Source organism: Taudactylus pleione, unplaced genomic scaffold (genome assembly GCF_031769625.1).
Source record: "Taudactylus pleione unplaced genomic scaffold, aTauple2 ptg000178l, whole genome shotgun sequence".
Lineage (NCBI taxonomy): Eukaryota > Metazoa > Chordata > Amphibia > Anura > Myobatrachidae > Taudactylus > Taudactylus pleione.
In genome coordinates, this window is record NW_028284580.1 from 5735416 (window position 1) to 5755480 (window position 20065).

Consider the following 20065-nt stretch of genomic DNA (forward strand, 5'->3'; position numbering starts at 1 on the left):
TAGGGCCTGAGGGTGTGGTATATTTTGTCGCAATTTATCATGAAATGAGAATAACGACACGGTTGTAATGTTGACATGCAGCATGTCAAAACTGACCATGTCCGGCAATGATGTCATGGTGACTTCTGGCTCATCCTGCGACGCGTGCGGCGGTGAGTATCCCTAACTCCTAACCTTACCCCTACTGCCCAACCCTCCCCTAACTCTAACGTTCCTGCAGAATGTCAACATCATAACTGTCAAAATTATGAATATCAACATTGTATATGTTAACATTATGACTGCATCCTGGACCTGATATTATTGGGGCGATTCAATTCAGCAGGAGTTGAATAGCGTCGGGAGGGAGCTCCCGGAGCTATTCAATTCACTGCAATGTTTACTCCAATGGGAAGCAGTTAAGTCGGAGAATGTCGGTTCGACTTAACCTGGACAACAGCCTTGCAGCCGGAACTTTAATCGGATTTCTCCCAGCACTCTCAGAAGGGTGCAAGAAAAATCATTAGTCGGGCTAAACAGTGCGCTGAATTGAATAGCACTGGAAGCTCCCTCCTGGTGCCATTCAATTCCCGCTGAATATTATCCTTTATTTATATGGCACCACAAGGGATTTTTACAAAGTACAGCAACAGTATGAACAAGACAAGAAAAAAGTGACTTACAGTACAGAACACTGCAGGACATGGACAATGTTTATAAATATTGCTGCATCAGAAGTACTAATAACACCCAAATAAGCAGCCGGGCTGCTGAAACCAAAGTTTCGGTGCCATTGTAGGCAGTGGGGAGGAGATGATAGTATAAGTAAAGGACAGAAAATCACATGAGGGAAGAAGGCCCTGCTCTTGAGAGTTTACAATCTAAATAAGATTGGTAGACAGACAGGGGTGACACACGGGAGAGTCAGCGAGCGAGGAGCATAAAGCAGTAGGCTAGAATGAAAGCTGAATGGCTTTAATAAAGAAGTGGGTCTTGATAGCTTGTTTGAAGCTTTGTATAGAGGTGAGGTGTCTGATAGGGGAGGGAGAGAGATCCAGTGGTAGGGAGAAGTGCTGGTAAAATTTTGGAGGAAGTAGTTAGTTGGGAGGAGAGGTGGCATTCATTTGTGGAGCGAAGGGCAGGTGGGAGTGTGAAGGGAGATAAGGTCAGATATTTAAATAGGAGAGGCTTGGGTGAGGGCTTTGTAAGTGAATGTGAGAAGTGGAGTGGAGAGGATGAAAGCCAAACTGAAAAGGGTCAAGCAGGGAGTGGAAGGAAAGATGGTAAGGCGGTTGCAGAGAATCCGCTCAAAGAGTTTGGAGGCAACGGGGAGGCAAGAGGTAGGGTGGTAATTAGAGAATTATAGAGTGTGTCTGGATCAAGGGTGAGTTTTTTCAGAATGGGAGACAAAGGCATGCCTGAATGAGGAGGAGACAGTGCCTGATGACAGGGAAAGATTGAAGAGATGAACAAGACAGGCTATGGGAGAGAGGGAGCAGAGAAGGCAGAGGGGATTTCGGTCGAGGGAGAAATAGAAGGGTGTGAGGAATGGATTTGGGCCATGACTGGGGAGAAGGTAGTAAGAGTAGGTAAAATGGATGGGGAAGAAGGGGAGAGGCAGGCTGGGATAGGAGAGTATGTGATGACGAGTGGCTGGTAGGATGTAATGTCCTGATGGATGGATTCAATTTTGGATGAGAAGTGAATGGCGAAGTCAAGAACAGTGAGTGAGAAGTGGAAGCGAGTAGGGTGAGGGGCAGTGGAGGAAGGGAATTTGGTGAAGAGACAACGAGGGTTTTGAAATAAGACTGTTTAGAGAGGGAAAGGGCAGAACTGTAGGCCGAGAGCATAAATTTAAAATGAAGGAGTGCGATTTAATTTACTGCCACTCGGCAGTTTGTGAACATTTTTGCAAGTATCTGGTGTATTTAGATGCCAAGGTTGAGTCGTGGATCTGTGAAGGGGAGCAGTGACGGCAATAGCAACAGAAATAAGGGAAATATTGTATAGGGAAACAGATCAGTCAGGGCAAGAGAGACAATGAGAGAGAAGAAAGTCAAGCAGGGAGGATAAGGACATAGTGTATGTAGCCTCAATGTTACACTTGGTGATGGTAACCAGACAAAGGTGGAGAAGGAGTAAGTGATAAGTAAAAAAGAAAAAAAAAAAAAAGAAGATGATGGTCAGAGAGAGAGAGAACGGGAATTAGTAAAATCTGAGATATCACAATGGTGAGTGAAGACCAGGTCACATGGGAGGGTGAGGAGATCCATTGAAAGAGGCCAAATGATGATGTGAGGGCAAGAAGTTTAGAGTCAGAAGGGTCAGTTGGCACATCGATTGGGATAGGGATATCGAAATCACATAAGATGAGGGAGGAAAGGCCTGAAGAGAGTTAGTGGATGAGCCAAGAAGCAAAGTTGTCAAGGAATTTAGAGATAGGGCCAGGGAGATGATAGATGATAGTATAGGTAGTAGGTACACGTTGATGTACAGGTTGGAAGAGGCAAATATCATGAGTCTGAAATGTAAAGAACGAAAGGGACAGTTCTGAGGGTATGAGTTAATAGGAGCAGCAGGAGGATAGAAGGACACAATACAACACCACCATGCCGACCCCCAGAGAAGAGTTTGGCAGGAGAAGTGGTGTCTGAAAGGGAAATCCAAGATTCGGTGATCGCTAGGAGATTCAGGGAGTTGTAAATGAAAGAATCATGGATGGGGACCAATTTATTACAGACAGATTTAGCATTCCAAAGGGCACAGGACAAAGGGATAGTTAAGAGGAGAGATGTGAATGAGTTTATCAGAGTTTCTGTAATGTGCAGGAGAGATTGATTTGGAGCATTAAGATAAAGAGAACAAAGGGATTGTGCAGGCTCCTGAGTGAGTTAGTTAGGGAAACTGAAGGTGGTGGACAAGGAGGGAGTTTAGTATGACGTGAATGGAGGTGAGGAGAGGTGATTTACAAAGAGCATTATTATCAATAGGAATGGGAGGAAAATACAGGCACATGCAAACCCCACACACTTGGTGCCATGGCTGTGGCAAAACCCTTGGTCTCAGCAATGCTAACTACTATAGCGCCAATGTATGTACATTTGAAGGAAAAGTTCTCATACCCACTGGCATATTTTAACACTTTCTAAGGCATGTAAGACATTTAAATGGTCTGGCACTTAAAAGTTTCTACCAATTTACTTGGTATCAGAAACCTTCTGTGATTAGCAAAAATCCATATGATATGCCAGTGGATTGTGATGACTAACAGGTCAATGTATCAGCCGTGATAACACTTTTACAGAATTTTCAATAGAAAAAAGGGTTGTAACTGCTTTTGCAAAAAGTTATGGCAACTTTCTAAGTGACCTTCTGAGGATGATGCTATGCTTACTTACAAATCCCGCTACCATCTCCGGATGCTCCTCGCACAAGTGCAGTTCATTCTCACTGAAATATTGCAGGTATACCTTGTGCATTAGGGCTGCCCTGTAGTCATTATGTATCACATCAGGACAACACTGATGCGATAAAGCCAAACAGAGAACACTGGTTACTGTAATCCCTCTCCGAGGATTCTCCAATATTTTGCTGTGCTAAAACATCCCACATCGCTGCTCTAAGTGGCGATGCAGGATGTCTCTTAGCGCAGAGATAAATGAGATGATAATACAACTATCCCCTTGTCTTAATAAGGAGTGCAGAAGGCCAATTACAGTGTGTGACAAAACCAAATTATTATTCTGTAAATGTTCAGTCTCCACACAGTCTTAGGAAGCGATTCAATTGTTTTGTGGGCGCCTATTAATTATCACTGTCATCGCACCCTATTAGACCGGCTTGAGTGGTGTAAAACAGCTAAACTCGTCTATAGTCCTGTGCGATAACACAAGTTTATCTCACATTTTGCTTGCACCCTCCTGAGAGTGAGAGCAAAAATGCCAGTGCTGGTGACTATCGAGCCTTAACGGAGCAACAAATGAATTGCTCCGTCGGGCTCTCCCCAAAAAAAAAGCCGCCCAAAAAACAACTGAATTGCCCCCAAAGAGAGTGTTGGTTAAGGGTTGTTGCAAACTACATTTGAGAATAAAATTTTTCTATGCTGGATAATTCTTATCAATTCACAAAGTGTAACAGCGATGTGCAACGTCCTCACATTTCACATAGCAGGAAGTTTGGGGGGGTCCAGCCAATTAGATTAAGGTCGTGATGATTACTCTTTTGACTTAATATACTCCCACAAAATGGCTTCTAAAGACACATTTTAACACCTTTCAAAACTACAAGACATCATCACTATTTTAAGCATATGCTAAATCAGGGGTAGGTAACTTGTGGCACTCCACCTGCTGTGGAACTACACATCCCATCATGCTTTGACACAGTTTTAGCATGCCTTAACAGAAAAACTGTGTGCTACTCTTTATAATAAACTGTGGAGCCAGACACCTGCTAGTTAACCTGGAGTTGTAGAAAGCACAATGTAAAATCCCTGCAGTTTACATTGCAGATTTATAAGGCTTACTACAATCCTGTTACAGGTTAACTAGTGCCTGCACTTCTGTATTATCACTACCCAACTTGTAAAGTAATTAAAAAGTTTGACATACTGTACCCTCTAAATACCTGGCACAGTGGTGGTGGTATCTAAACCTTGATAAATGTGTAGTCCCACCCCCACCCTGTGGTATATGTACTGGTTAATCAGTTCTTAATGAACTCTCTGCCACTAACGTAAGTAACACTGTCTGTACTAAAGGGCAGAAAGAGATTAACCCTGAAATCAATTTTACTGAAACAAAGAATACAGAAGGAAAATCATCTGAAATTATGTTCATTGCATACAAACCATAGAAAACTTTCAAATCAAAACAAAAAAGTGAAACAATTGCACCTAGTCTTGTGCATTAGGGCTGACACACACACAGGCACAGACAGGGAGCATAAAATAAGACAATGAGGATGCATTCACAAACTGACAATACTGCATGTAATAAACAAAAAATCCTTTTAAGAGTGGTGTCATGCACTAGGGGGCATATGCAATTGGGGGCGATAAAAGCAAAAATCCTGCACCTGCGAAGTTTTCCTGCAGGTGGCGGATTTTTGCTATTCAAATAGGTGCGAATTTTTTCCTTTAATTCTCGCACATCCAGAGCAAGTCTGATTTTTTCTAAAATCGTTCATTTTAGGAAAACTCAGCAGGACTTGCTCTGGGACCCCGGCAGGACCCCCCTGAGGACTAAACAATTGGAAGTTTCCAATTAGCTTAATTAGTCCATAATTACTTACCTTCTGCAGCACTATCTTCTGCATCCAGCGTCAGAAGCCGGGTCTACTGCAGCAGGGTGAGTATGTCAGCGCGTGAGTGTTTGTAAGTGTTTGTAAGTGTGTATGAGTGAGTGTGTGTGTATATGAGTGTTGTGTGTGTGTGACCCCTGGTGTGTGTGCCCCCCCGGTGTCTATGTTCCCCCCCGTAATGGGTGCTGGGAGAACTACATCTCCCAGCAGCCCTTGCTCCTCCCACCAGCCCCTGGAGCCTCCCAGCAGCTTCCAAGAGACTCCCAGCAGCCCCCTCTCCAGTGAGAAGAAGGAGGTGAGGCCACCGGGAGCCACGGAGACCACCGGAGACCCCCCCGGGCAGGTGAGTGTAGAATTTTTCTTCTTTTCTTTTCACTTGGCACAGGGTTTTCAGCTCTGAAAACCCCGCAACCACTTTTTTTAATTGGATACCGCGGATATAGGGAGCGCGCATACCCACGATAATCCAAAATTGGGCGCAAGGTGTTTCACTCGCTAAACCTCACGCTCAATTGAATATGCCCCATTGGGTCTGATTCTGAGTTGGGAGTCAAACAAAAAAGAGCAAGTAACTGTGCACCTGGACAAACCATGTCACACTAGAAGGGGTAAATACTGGCTGCTTTTGCATGTAGCCCACACATACTGCACAGCTTTATTTTTACACTGCAATTTAGATTTCAGTTTGGACACACAACTCTCAAATCTAAGGCTGGATACACACTAAGCGACCGGTAATCTTGCCGATGGTCGGGGGGGGATTACCCTTAGCCCTGGACCATGCAAGATTGCCGCTACACATTACACAGCCCCACATGCGATATCGTGTGACTGGCTGTGCAGCATGGCCAATCTCATGTTAGTGCATGCGACCCGCGGGAGCGCGCAATCACGGGTACACATTAGACGACGTGCCCGATATATTGTTCCGATCCGCCTCAAAATGTATATCGTCTAATCTATAGTCTTCTATAGCATACTACAGAAAAATGTGTAACAGTTTTATAACGTTTGGGAAAAATTGGTTCCGCAATTATGCATTCTAAACAAATAGACCAAAAATGCATTGGGTAAAAAAAAAAACCACTAAAAAGCGCAACTAAAAAATGTGTTAATGGATTTTTTTTAATGCAAAGCAAACTACAACGTAAAGTCAAATATCATGGTGACGTAAAGCTACAAGTCAAATCAATTATTTGTGGCCTACATTCACCATAATAAATGACCTCTTGTTTGCTCAATAAAAAAAAAACTGTGTTGCTGCATACAGGCTGAATGGTAAAGAGTACAATGAGATAGGAAAACACACTGCTCTGAGCTGCCTTATGTCCTTCATGTTACTCAACGAAAACATGAGTCAAGCAGATTCTGCTGTTGTAGCCTTGTGCCTCCATTCAGATATCAGAGACAGTTGTAAGGAGGGGGGTGGAAGTAAAGAGGGCTGGTTAGGTAGTAATGAGAGACGTCAGCAGCTGTCACGCAATACGCCTCCCATTTATAATTTACAACAGCAAACATGTGACTGTTCTAGGAAGCTTTACACTCAGTTGCATCAGAGCGTGCATTTACATTTATGATTAGACAATACCTGCCAAACACAGGCTGCTGACCACAAGTGTGCACTGAATAATAGTTTATCAGGAGGCTAAAGACTATTTAATTACTTCTCGAAAAACCATACAGCCAAAACATCAAAGGGAATAATACCGCGTTATATTTCTACTCGCTTCCTAATTTTATTTCATGTGCTTATTGCCTTTGGGGCTCAGATAGGCACCAAAATGCAATAAATGACATTATTTGGGCCAGAGAAGGGTCAGAAACACAATAACTAGGAAAATCATGATTAAATAAACATTTCATTTAAATTGCTGCAGTTATGAAATTATACATAGATATTTTATTGCCTTCACAACGGTGGAGGCTGCAATCATATTTTGATCTAAGTGAGGCCAGAATCAACATAGTAAGATAAAGTATTTTTCCTCCTTAATCTGTATCACTAGATACCAGCAGTACCAATTTCATAAATTCTGCAGTCGTCAACTGCACTGCACAGTAATCTGGTTCATGACAGTAATCTGGTTCTTAAGGTGTCATTGTAACACTGGTGTTTATGAGAGCCTGAGGCCAGTCTAAAGCTGGGTACACACCTAAAGATGTTCTGCCCAACCATCCAACTAGTTGAATGGTTGGAATGAAAATCTGGTAACGTATGGGAGTAACTGATCAGCAATTTGCTCCTAAATGCCAGAAAACAGATGAAAATGGTCGTCAGACAAGTTTGTTAAATGTTTGATCTAAAAAATTTGGTCAAACAGTGTTTCTCCATTTTCCGGCAAATTGCTGATTGTCATTTACTTTCATTCCTTACCAGATTTTCATTCCAACCAATCAACTAGTTACTAGTTGGATGGTTGGACGGAAAATCTTTACGTGTGTACCCAGCTTTTAAGATTTATCATTTTGCAATATACTCAATACATGAACTTTAATAACCATTATTTCACGGTTTGTTTGTTTTTTAATGCAGGCAAGTCTGCAGCTCGTGATTGGAAGGACAGACATACAGAATACGGTGACCTTTCTTCCAGGTCATATTTAACTGAAGTAAAACTTCTTGTTTCCACATACTAAATCCCCAAACAAAATTTTATTTTGAAAGTTTTTAAGTCAAGTCATGGGTATCATTTCCACAATAGAATAATGCACTATCAGTAAATAAAATCTACTGTACAGACCTGTATATATAGACAGCATGATATTGCCTACACCAAAGCACCTTGCAGGTGTATCATATAAGATAATGTTTGTCCATTTGGATACACATAAGCCAGCGTTGCTGCTGGGCTGTTTTAGCGGGGCGCCATGCCCTGTCCAATTTCAAAAGGGCAGAATGAGCCCTACCCTTTTGGCATCGCCCTTTTAAACAACATGGTGGGTGCCGTCCCCACCCACAGGCCACAGTGAATAGATGCCGTGAGCATGCAGACGCCATCTATTCACTGAGAGAGGAGAGCTTGGGGGCAGCCCGGCATATCCATAGCTTCCGGGAAAACCCTCAAGAGTGCTTGAAAGGGGTGTGTCTTAAAGACATGCCCCCTTTTCTCATGGCCATGGCCTCATGGAAGAGCTATATGCCTTTCCTATGTATGCTATCTGATGTTGCTAAGTGTAAAGCTGGGTACACACCATACGATATATCATCAAACATATCGTCCCAAAGCGGATTGGAACAATATAGAGTACACATCATATAGTGCATATACACCCGATCCGTCATTCATTTAAGTGTCCCATTGGATGTACTGCACGTCCAATGGGATGATTCAATGAACGACGCTGTTGTAGTTACATTGCGCATGTATCAATGCATTGCGCCGTTGTACTGCGGATCGTGCTTTGTGTACAGCATGCAGGATGTATCATTATAATGCTTGCCGTATCACTGGGTTGCACCATCGTAAGATGTGTGTCCAGCTTCACAAAATATCTTGAACAACAGAATTGCCTGACGTGTATGCATATTCAAAGCCCAATATTCAAATATCAAGCCCTAGACCAAATACAACATTAAATGTCATCCCATATGTCAACAATGGGATAAGACAATGGTAAGTTTAATTTCCTTGTGTCCATTGTTGCTCTTGACTGACAACCCAATCGCTGCATTCAACAAGAAGTGAAATCAGTCATATTTGCCCTGGATTCCAGATCTATGTTCTAAAGCTTAATGAGAGATAAAATTGTGAGAGAAGTGGTATTAACCAATCATCTCCTAACTGTCCTTTTTCAAACACAGCTTGTAAAATGTATGTTAGAAGCTGATTGGTTAGTGCTTTATCTCTCACAATTTTCTCTCTCTCTCTCTCCGGTCTTTGATAAATACCCCTCATAATCATCTTCAAAATGTTGTGGTATAAAAGGGTACAAAATCATATTTACAATGATTTCCCAATTAAAATTGCACAAACAATACTAAACTATTAAATGGGCCACTTCTAGAAGTGAGAAATGTAGTACAACTCCAACAATTGCCAATATTTCTCAAATAAAACATTACACTATCACACTGATGGGAAGATACCATTATCAGAATTGTGCTATATTATTGGGCACAATTTGTACTTGAGCTGAGATAGTGAATAATAATGATAATACTAAAGATTATTCCACAGTGATAGGTACTATCAGTGCATGCAGTGAAAATATATATGATATCTACTACAAGCTTTATTTAAGTACTTTGCGCACCATTATGTGGTGCCTATATTTATTTTCATTTCTAACAGGATAAGAAATGTACAATCAGTATAGGCTGAAAAAATTGCCTATAAATGGATGGCCCAAATACAGTGCATCTCGGCTCCATTAGCCCAGCTTGTGATTTCCCCAGCAGTAATGCTATTGAAGTGAAATGTTATCGACTTCTTCTAAACTAAGAGATAAGCTTTGAAATTCAGGAAATTTCTCATCTTCCATTTCCTCTGGTGTCAAAACACCTTGACTGTGATTCAATTCTCCTTAGGATTAGGTGCAAAGAAGCCATGCGTAAATTGAACAAACATTTTTTTGTACTGGGTCAAGTTTATTATTTATTCCAGGAAGCCTTTACAAAACAGACAAATCAATCTAGATCCAGTAAGATGTTATCTGGATTCTGCTGCTGCAATCTTGCTGGAGATGATTCATGCAGGAGTAGAGTCACTAACCATTGTACATGTCAGTAAAGCAAGATTTCTGTACCAATAATAGCCAGGAGCAACCTGCAGCTCACACATGCCCAGCTCAGCTCTGTTTTGTAAGCACTACTGTGCGGCTGTTATGAAACTGACAGCCCAGAAAGCCGGCCGCAGTCGTATGACTAACACACTGTTACAGTAACACAGCACAGACCTGGGGATATTATTGTCACTGAATTGTGAAGTGAATCTAGATTCACAGAGTGATCAGAAACAGTGTGTGGGGGCACTATGGTATATGTCAACTGGGAGCACTACAGTGTGATTAACACATTTGTGGTGCTAGGAGTATTTACACATTTTACTTTTTAATAACATTATAAGCATATCATATTGACAATTGTATTGTAGGGGCCCCCACTAACCTTAATCCAGCCCTGAGATAGATAGATAGATAGATAGATAGATAGATAGATAGATAGATAGATAGATAGATAGATAGATAGATAATAGCACTTGTACGTCAGTTGAAGAAGTAACTAAGGAAGCTGCAACATGACACCAGTTAACACAGACATGTTACAGCAATATAACACATGCATTAATATAGATAGATATTAAATCAAACACTGCTCGGATGGAAAAATGCAAGTTATGTACATACTGTACGTCCTTTGTCATTTACATGGTAAATTAATTTAAAACCCGTGGTTCCCATTACAAAACGATATATTATGAACATATCTGATTGTCAGGTGCCACACTATTGCTGCGCACGGTGCAAAGACCGTGTAATAGTAAATATGAGTATACATAAATATACAAATTCTACCACCCATACGCATGCCACTTGGATAGACTGCAAAAATGATTGCACAAGTTCCTTTATATAATACTTTCATAAGCAAGACCGGCCCAGCTACACGCCCCCTCCTCTCCTCCAGCACCTCATGTGAAACACGTCCTGCTGCTGCTGACTCGGGGCTGGCTGCCACCGCATGGGTACTAGCTGGGCACCGTCTGCTCACACACTGCCACCAGCGTAGTGCTGCCCGGCCCCTCACTCTTGTCACCCCACACTTTGCAGAATCCACTTGTGCTCCCGATGTGGGCACCAGTCCCAGTCTGCTCCACGTGTCAGAGCCGGTGACGGGAATGAATGGAAGTGACACCTCTGCACGGGCTTAGCAGGACGGTAACTGCAGGGTGAGGGATAACAGCCCGTGTAAGTGTATGAGGGGCACGGAGTGTGGTGCTAGGCGCACCGCGCGTAAAGTTGTGGCTATAGGGAGGCTGCAACAGTAGGGAGCACACTACTATAGTATGGGCAGCATTGGTGAGCACACAGCTATAGTATGGGCAGCATTGGTGAGCACACTGCTATAGTATGGGCAGCATTGGTGAGCACACTGCTATAGTATGGGCAGCATTGGTGAGCACACTGCTATAGTATGGGCAGCATTGGTGAGCACATAGCTATAGTATGGGCAGCATTGGTGAGCACACAGCTATAGTATGGGCAGAATTGAGCACACAGCTATAGCATGGGCAGCATTGGTGATCACAAAAGCTATAGTATGGGCAGCATTGGTGAGCACACAGCTATAGCATGGGCAGCATTGGTGAGCACACAGCTATAGTATGGGCAACATTGGAATGCACACAGCTATAGTATGGGCAGCATTGGTGATCACACAGCTATAGCATGGGCAGCATTGGTGAGCGCACTGCTATAATATGGGCAGCATTGGAATGCACACAGCTATAGCATGGGTAGCATTGGAATGCACACAGCTATAGCATGGGTAGCATTGGAATGCACACAGCTATAGCATGGGTAGCATTGGTAAGCACACAGCTATAGTATGGGAAGAAGAGACGGGGAGCAGCATGTGCAGCAGGGATGGGATGTAACACGTGAGGAGAGGATACGAGGAGCATGCACTGAATGGAAGATCAGATGAAGTTGAGCAGGGTGCATGACAAGCATGTGGGGATCAGAGCTCTGCACATTTGATAAGTTGCAAAGGTTTCTTAAATTGGAGATGTCCATAGCAAATCACTAGTAATTTATGTAATAACAGATGCAGAACATCGGGGGGTGAAGGGAAAGGGGGTGTCCCAGACTGTCACTATACTGACTAATGGTCACCAGACCCAGGATCTTAGCCCTGTCCGCCTAGGGGGGGTTGCCTCTTACCGGGCTGTCAGTCAGGTAGCTAAATACGAAAGACTCCAGATCTTCATCCAGCAGTGTGCTGCAGTCCGCCATCTTCATTGAGTGTAGCTGCCAGCAGCCTGAGATGAGAGAGAATACTGAGGAGGAGGGAAGCCGGCAAAGGGGAGGGGAGAGCACCCGGCTTAGGATAGGAGGATCTCACTGACAGCAGCCCCGCTTCTGGGGATTGGAGTACACGTTGTCTTTGCAGACCTTTGTCCCACATTGGTAGGTTGCTGCTTTACTGGTGGCAAATGGCTTTTCCTTAACATTTTTCCTCCTGGACAAACGTCACGTTATCAGCCGCATTGCACTCCTTTTATATTACAGCTACATCAAATGTTTAAAACTTGGAGAATTCCTCAGCTGCTGCAGAGCCTCTTGAAGGATACTGATAGAGCAGAGCCCTGCTTCCAGAACCCTGGCCTTGCTACAATCACCAGCATTGTTGTCATAACATACATTCTAAAGCAGGTTGTGGACAACCTTTTTTCTGCCGAGGGCCATTTTGATATATATACCGTATAACATTATTTGCGGGCCTGGTGCAGGCCACGACCCTCCGTGTGACATCACATGGGGTGGGGCCACAATCGCCGGTGATTACAGCAATGCCCGTTGCATCCCGAGGATGCTACGGGGAGCTGTAAGGGCAGCGGTGTGACCATCTGAAGCGTCCTGAGGACGCTCCAGGCGGCACTGCTTCATAGATTCTGGCTGCAGGATGCCATTCTAGGCACCCTACTAGCCAGATGAGGCTAGCAGTTTGCATAAAAAAAGCTCAGAGGATCAGACAAAATGATTCCGGGGGCCTTATACGGCCCCCAGGCCTGAGGTTCCCCTTCCCTGTTCTAAAGGGACAATTTATTAACATGTCATGACTATTGGTGCGTACACACTGGGCGATTAAAGTGGACGACTGAACAATAACGTTATTGTTCAGTCGTCCACTTTATCGTTTATTTTTAACACAAGAACGATAACGATGACGCGCTTTCCAGCGGGTCGTTCGTCATTATCGTTCATCGGGTTAACATGCTGGCCAACCTGACAATGTCATCAGGTTGCTGCATGTTATGGAATCGGGGAGAGAGTCCCGACACTGAATGATATCATTAATGATATCGTTCAGCAGGTGTGCTCAATGTCTTGAACGACATTGAGCACACTAGACGATATAGCTCAGGGAGCATATCGTCTAGTGTGTACGCTCCTTTAAAGTTAAGGCCCCCATACATCTGCAATGTATTGGGGAATTCCCCGATCGCCAGATGCCAGGGTTGGGACCTCAGTGAAATCCAACATGTTGGATTTTCCTGATTTGCTAATCCCGAACAAAATATGATTGGGATCGGCAAATCTGGGATTTTTAACATGAAGAATTTCTCAGATTCCCCAACAGATCGACGAACCTGGATGGCAGATCAATGTTTCCTACCGGAAATCTGCGGATCTGCGGTTACGGTCACATCGGGGAAATAGCAGGCAGATGTATGGGGCCCTTTAGATTTGTTTTCTGATTAGGACTATTGCCAACACCTGACAATTGTTTTTGAGGACACTCTGAAAGTTATTTACAAAGTGGCTAATGTGCAAAACAAAACCAGCTTTGGTCTAGCTGCGCTCCTTGATTGATGGGCGCATATTTCCGCTAATGTGCATACGTTTGCAGAAGAAGAAGATGGCTGATTATAGTAGAAGTTTTCACAGGCCCAAGGGAGAAGTTGTGCAGATGGAGGGGTTCCTTGCGGAGAACCCAAATCTGTACACCTTGTTGTGGAGGGCATTTAAACAATAATACCCGTTTCACACAGAAAAGCAAATGACCGGGTAAAGCACTGTTACCCGGTAATTTGCTGATCAACACGGGTCCTTTTCTATGTGAAAGGGTCAACCTGGGTCGAAATTCCCGGGACTTAGACCATGGTCAGAGACCCGGCAATTTTGACCCGAATTGACCTTTTCAGACAGAAAAATACTTGTGTTGATCAGCAAATTGCCGGATAGAAGTGCTTGACCCGGTAATTTGCTTTTTTGTCTGAAAGGTTGTTCAGGCTGGGACTGGCAAAACGACCCGGCACTCAAATGCCGGGTTTTTGGGAAAATTCTGTCTGAAAGGGGTATCAGACTACGCTTTATGGAACATGTTTTTTAAAACAAGATAAGAGGCAATTTTTTCTTGCCACATGGAGGGACGCACAGCCCTCTCTGCTCCACAAATTGACTTAAATTTTGCTACACCTAATAGCTGGTGAAGAATGAGTCTTGTCATATATATTAGATTGTTTTGCATCTTTTATTTGCACTTTGCTACAAAAATGCATTTCAAGGCGCACTTTGCCCAATGTAAAGAAAAACTTGAGACAGACATGTAATAAAAGCAATATCAATGTTCCACACTTTCATGCTTCATTTAGAGTTAGGAGGTTGGACTTTGAAGTGATATTTACCCTTTTGCTCAGTGCGGGGAAAATTTACTAAGATGGTAGTTCAATTTAAGAAGTGATGTTGCCCGTAGCAACCAATCAGATTCCACTTCTCATTTATCTAGCACCTTCTAGAACAGTGGTCGGAGAACAGGGGTAAATTACCCCACATGGGGTAAAAATTAAATTCCTGGGGGTAATGGACGGACAGCCGGGCATGCATATGAATCATTCTATAATATAGAATGATTCAAATGCATGCCCGGCTGTGCCGCAGGAAGGCTCTAAGCCGGACGCCCGCTGAGATGTTATTACCAGCGGGTGCCCGGCTCCTTCCTTGCAGCGCCGCGTTAGCCAGAGGCTGGAGTTCTCTTCTGAACTCCAGCTTCTGGCTCTCTCCATGCGCACTATAGGAGAGACGTCATGACGTCTCTCCCATAGTTCCGAGGAGCAGCCAGGCGGACAGGACGGCGGCGGATGCAGGAGCGGGGATTAAGGTGTTTTTTTTTTGTACAAGCGGCACTACAGGGGCATTATTTAGGGGCACTACTATAGGGGCATTATATGGGGCCCTACTACAGGGGCACTATATGGGGGCACTACTACAGGGGAATTATATGGGGGCATTACTACAGGAGCATAACTATGGGGGCACTACTGCAGGGGCATTATATGGGGGCACTACTACAGGGGCATTATATGGGGGCACTACTACAAGGGCATAACTGTGGGGGCACTACTACAGGGGCATTATATGGGAGCACTACTACAGGGGTATTATATGGGATACTACTATATGATTTCCTTCCTTTCAAATCAAGGGTGTAACGTCTGTGTATCTAAATATATTTTGTGGTAGAAGGTAAAAAAGTTCCCTGACCCCTGTTCTAGAAGATAATACCTGGAATCTGATTGGTTGCTATGGACAACATCACTTCTTAATAGAACTCCCATCTTAGTAAATTTACACCTGCATGTCTTAAAATGTTTCCCACTTCATGCAAACATGGCCGCATTGCTAGCTTTCAGTGCACCTGTGCGTGTACTGGGTGCACCATCTAGGCACATCCCTTTTAGCAGATCTGTGCACACTCATATATTGTACTTTTTTAAATGACCTTTTATGACTAAAATGTAGCTATCTGCAAATAATTGTAACTAGTGCAAAAATAGTTTGTAAAGGTGGCCATACACGGCACAATATACGTGCCGATCCGACGGATCGGCGCGATATAGGTGCTATATCGTGCCGTGTATGGGCACGATATCGTACCTGATATCGTGTTGTGCGCTCCCGCGGGGTCGTACATCGCATCCCCAGGTCTTTCTGCAAAACCATCTGACCTGGGATGCGATGTACGATCCCATTCAAATGGTGGAGGAGGGAGCCGGCATATTGTGCGGTCTGCAGGGACCGCACGAATGCCGGCAGTGACAACACGATCCGCACCGTGTATGGCCAGCATTAGTCTCTTACTGGGATGTGTGTCGTATGCAAGATGTGCTCAACTCTAACTTAGTTATTGGAGGCCTCTGAGTTTTTATTTTTGCAATATATTCCATGGAAACACTCTCTTTTTGTTTCCATGAACAATGGAAAATAGACATTTTGGGTGTCTTAGTTTAAAAATAAAAACTTTTGGGACATCATTGGCCAATACCACTCTATATAAATTAAATTGCATTTCCATCCATGCAGCAGTGAACAGGAGATCCCTTCTAGCTTTCCCACAGACATGTCTGCAGGTATGGCGGTGAGACAAAGTACTCATATTGGGAGTGTCCCTCCTAAATGAGAGTGTTGGGAGGTATGTCTCATCTTTGTGCTGTACCCATCTGAAACTGTCATCCAGAACTGTTATTTCCTGGCTTTTAATCACCACTGCGCATGGTATACAGAAGAGTATACCATACTTGCCTACTTTTGAGAATCCGTTTCAGGGAGATTGTGAAAGCAAAACCTATGAGCGCGACGAGTGGACATGTACTGCTACATCTGAGAGGCGTGTCATAAAATGTGTCATAAAAATTACTCACATCCAAATGTAAACGAGCCCCAAAGCAGCATATAAGATGTGCATGTATTGTTTTACAAGGGGTTCCATAAAAGTGGTCACAGAAAACCTTATATGAAAATGCATTTAGCCATAGGGATCATTGTGCCTTTTAAATAGGGATGTGCAGGCTCGTATAGGTTCGAGTTTGCACGTTGAGTTCGGATTTTTCCCTCCAAAAAAACGGAACTCAGAAAGAGGCTAAACGTCATCTTACATGGACGAACATCATCATTCCTGGACTTTTGTCCAGGAATGATGATGTTCGTCCATGTAAGATCATTCCTGGACTTTTGTCCAGCAATGATGATGTTCGTCCATGTAAGATGACGTTTAGCCTCTTTCTGAGTTCCGTTTTTTTTTAGGGAAAAATCCGAACTCAACGTGCAAACTCGAACCTATCCGAGCCTGCACATCCCTACTTTTAAACAATGCAGGGAAATGGCACTGATGATCCCATTTGTATGTATATATCTCTGATTTCTTTTTTTCCATGTATATAACAACTACATATTGGGTGTATGGTGCAAACAGGGAGATTGCTAGACTCAGGGAGTCAGGGAGATTGCTACTGTTTCAGGGAGTCTCCCTGACAATCAGTGCGAGTTGGCAAGTATGAACCAAATAGATGTGAGAGTTACTTGGTCTAAGAACAGAATGTTCCACCACATACTGTAGATGAGAAAGTTTTAGGGGTCTATTTATCATTAACAAAAAAGCTCTGAGAGCTTTAATTATGATCAGTGGCTGCAGTACGTATCTGCATATATCCTCTTGGAGCCCTAGTGAAAATCCCACCTGTAAGCTGCAGTTTTCTCTCTCACTGATAGCCTAACACTGCCAGAGAAGGATTACACTGATATGCACATGGGATCGGTATTTGCACATAAAGGTGATGTGTGGGCACAATGTTCGGTTGGGCACAATGGGCCGGATTCCGCGTTGTACGCTAATGCGTCACAGCTGCTGTGTGAAAATCTGCAAATGTTACAACCACCTGGAGATGTATTGAGACGCCCACCTGCAGCTTTCCAAATTCAAGCATTTGCGTACAATGTTGCAGCATCTGAGTACAAAGACGCAGAATCGGTTGCAGATAATTCATAGCTGTGGGAATTTAGACACCAGAACCATATTTCTTGCCTATAAGACAAGCCTCTGAAACATTTGTGACCCATCTGCATTTTGTGCCACTACCTCCCCCAGACGCTACCTGAATTTCAGTCACTTGCTGCGAGCGAGATGATAATGATAATGTACCTTGCCGCTTGTACATTGCAACTCAGATGCATGCGCAGATGGCCGATAATCGCTCTACTGTGAAAACATCAGTATACCATACAACTCTTAACCAGGCCCAATGTTCGGCTGCGCATATCGTAGTAGGATCCACGGGACAGATGTACGGAGCTATGGGAACTGATAAAGTGGAGAGTGATAAATGACCAACCCATCAGCTCCTAACTGCCATTTTTCAAACACAGCCTGTAAAGTGACAGTTGGGAGCTGAGTGGCTGGTCGTTTATCACTCTGCACTTTATCACTTTCCAGAGCTTCATACACCTGTCCCCTTGTCTCCAAAATCGCCAATATTCCAGCGTACCTCTATGGTGGCGATGACAAAATTGCCGATGTTGATGGTCATGAAGTGTTGCAATTCGAATAGCACTTTTTTGCACCCATCACTACTAACTGAATGCCCCAATGAAAAAGGCAATGCATGTTTTGCATATCCTTTCATTTGCGGCACTGTATTGTACTTTCATAAATTACTTTTTGTAAAGTCACCTAAAGATGGATAAACCCTTTGATTATTATGTTTTGTATACCTTTCATTTTGTTTTTATATTTACTGTTAGGATTTTTATTTGGTAAAAATAATCCACATAATAAGTCATTGTAGTACTGTTTTGTCTTGCTCTATTAGTGTTACCTAAATGGAAGACAACTTTTCTTTCTCTATGATTGGTGGTTTGGCCTGCACACAATGACAGTCTTTCACACTTGCTGGCTAAACAGGCTTTAAATAGGACACATGACACCTTCTACAAATTATGTGCATGTAACAATGGGTTACATTCAGGAGCTGCCTTATTAAACTAATACATACTTAAATGATACAACGTACCTACAGTGTTTGACAGGTAAATATGTTGGCCACTGGCCGTTGGGGTGGTTATATTCAGCAGAACCTGTTTTGTTTATCAACATAACAAGGCACAAAACAACTTCAGCAACGGTTTTCCTCAGCAGGGGGTTCTGGTTCAAGCTCAAACGATATGAGTGCTGCCTGTTTCTTTCATTATTACTTAGTTTCTAATGGCGTCTTGGTCCCTTCTTAATTTCTTTTCCCTTGACCTTTTGACTTCTTAATCCAACCACCTGTCCTGTCTCTCAATCCTCTCGCAAAAGCCGTCGGTTCCTTTCATATGAGTGTTGATGCCACCAAGAGAACTAGCACAGATTTGTTGACAAGCCTGCTTTTGACATGTTGTACAAGGGCACTCGCAGTATTGGACTAGATAAAATAACCTTCACAATCATTTTGCAACTAGACACAAGTCATTGTGTTTTATAGGTTGTTTACAGATACAAGTACTGTATATGGTGTTGAGACATTTCTATATTGCAATTGTGTTAGTCCAGAGGAAATGAAAACAGAGGTTGCCAACATTACAATTTAACTTCCCAGAGATTAATGTTCTTACTAAATATTAAATGCCAATTATATATATTGTTTTATAGATGCCAAAACACATCTAAGGCCATATCCAATTAGCCGCGATAATGGCTTTTTCCCCGATAAGTTCTGCAAATATTTCGAGAAAATGGTTATTGCAAAATCCTATGAGCTGCGGTTTACACATATGCGAAAACTGTATAGGAATTATCGCAAATTACTTTTTTTCACCATCTCCAAGTAGGTGATATGTTGGGCAAAACCCCTATATTTGGGTAAAAATGTTGGGACTTAGGCCCTGATTCAGAGCCGGACGCTCTGACAGAGCGCTCGCTCTGAATCAGGGCCGTCCCTCTGTTTTTTTTGAGCGGCCTCCTGGCCACTCACATAGCTGTGGGTGACCACCCACAGCTATAGCGAGCGGCCAAAAAGATGGTCGCAATGGTCAAGACCATCGCGACCATCGGGCTTGCGACGAGACCCTTGTGGTAGGGTCTCGTCTGCCGCAAGCCCTGGAGTGCTTTCGGCTCTGTCAGAGCCGAGAGCACTCCCACTGACATCACTTGTGATGTCAGTGGGGCTGGCCCCAGACGGTAGGCGTTCCCATGGGAATGCCTCCGTCTGGCCAGCCACGCCCCCGGCACGCTCACCAAAGGGGGCGTGCTGTCACTCACCATCGACAGCACGCCCCCTTTGTAGCGAGACCCGGAGCGACGGCTTGGCTG

At 43.6% G+C, this 20065-nt stretch overlaps 1 protein-coding gene across 2 annotated transcripts in view; it reads right to left on the reverse strand.

Annotated features, from left to right (window-relative positions):
- The window catches only part of PPARGC1B (PPARG coactivator 1 beta), a 112410-nt gene extending 100172 nt beyond the window's left edge, over nt 1–12238 (reverse strand). For both annotated transcript variants that reach the window (XM_088475771.1, XM_088475772.1), the window contains exon 1: nt 12163–12238. In XM_088475771.1, the coding sequence (XP_088331897.1) occupies nt 12163–12234 (72 nt within the window). In that variant the 5' untranslated portion in view covers nt 12235–12238. The remainder of the gene's footprint in view (nt 1–12162) is intronic.
- Nucleotides 12239–20065: the final 7827 nt, after the last annotated feature.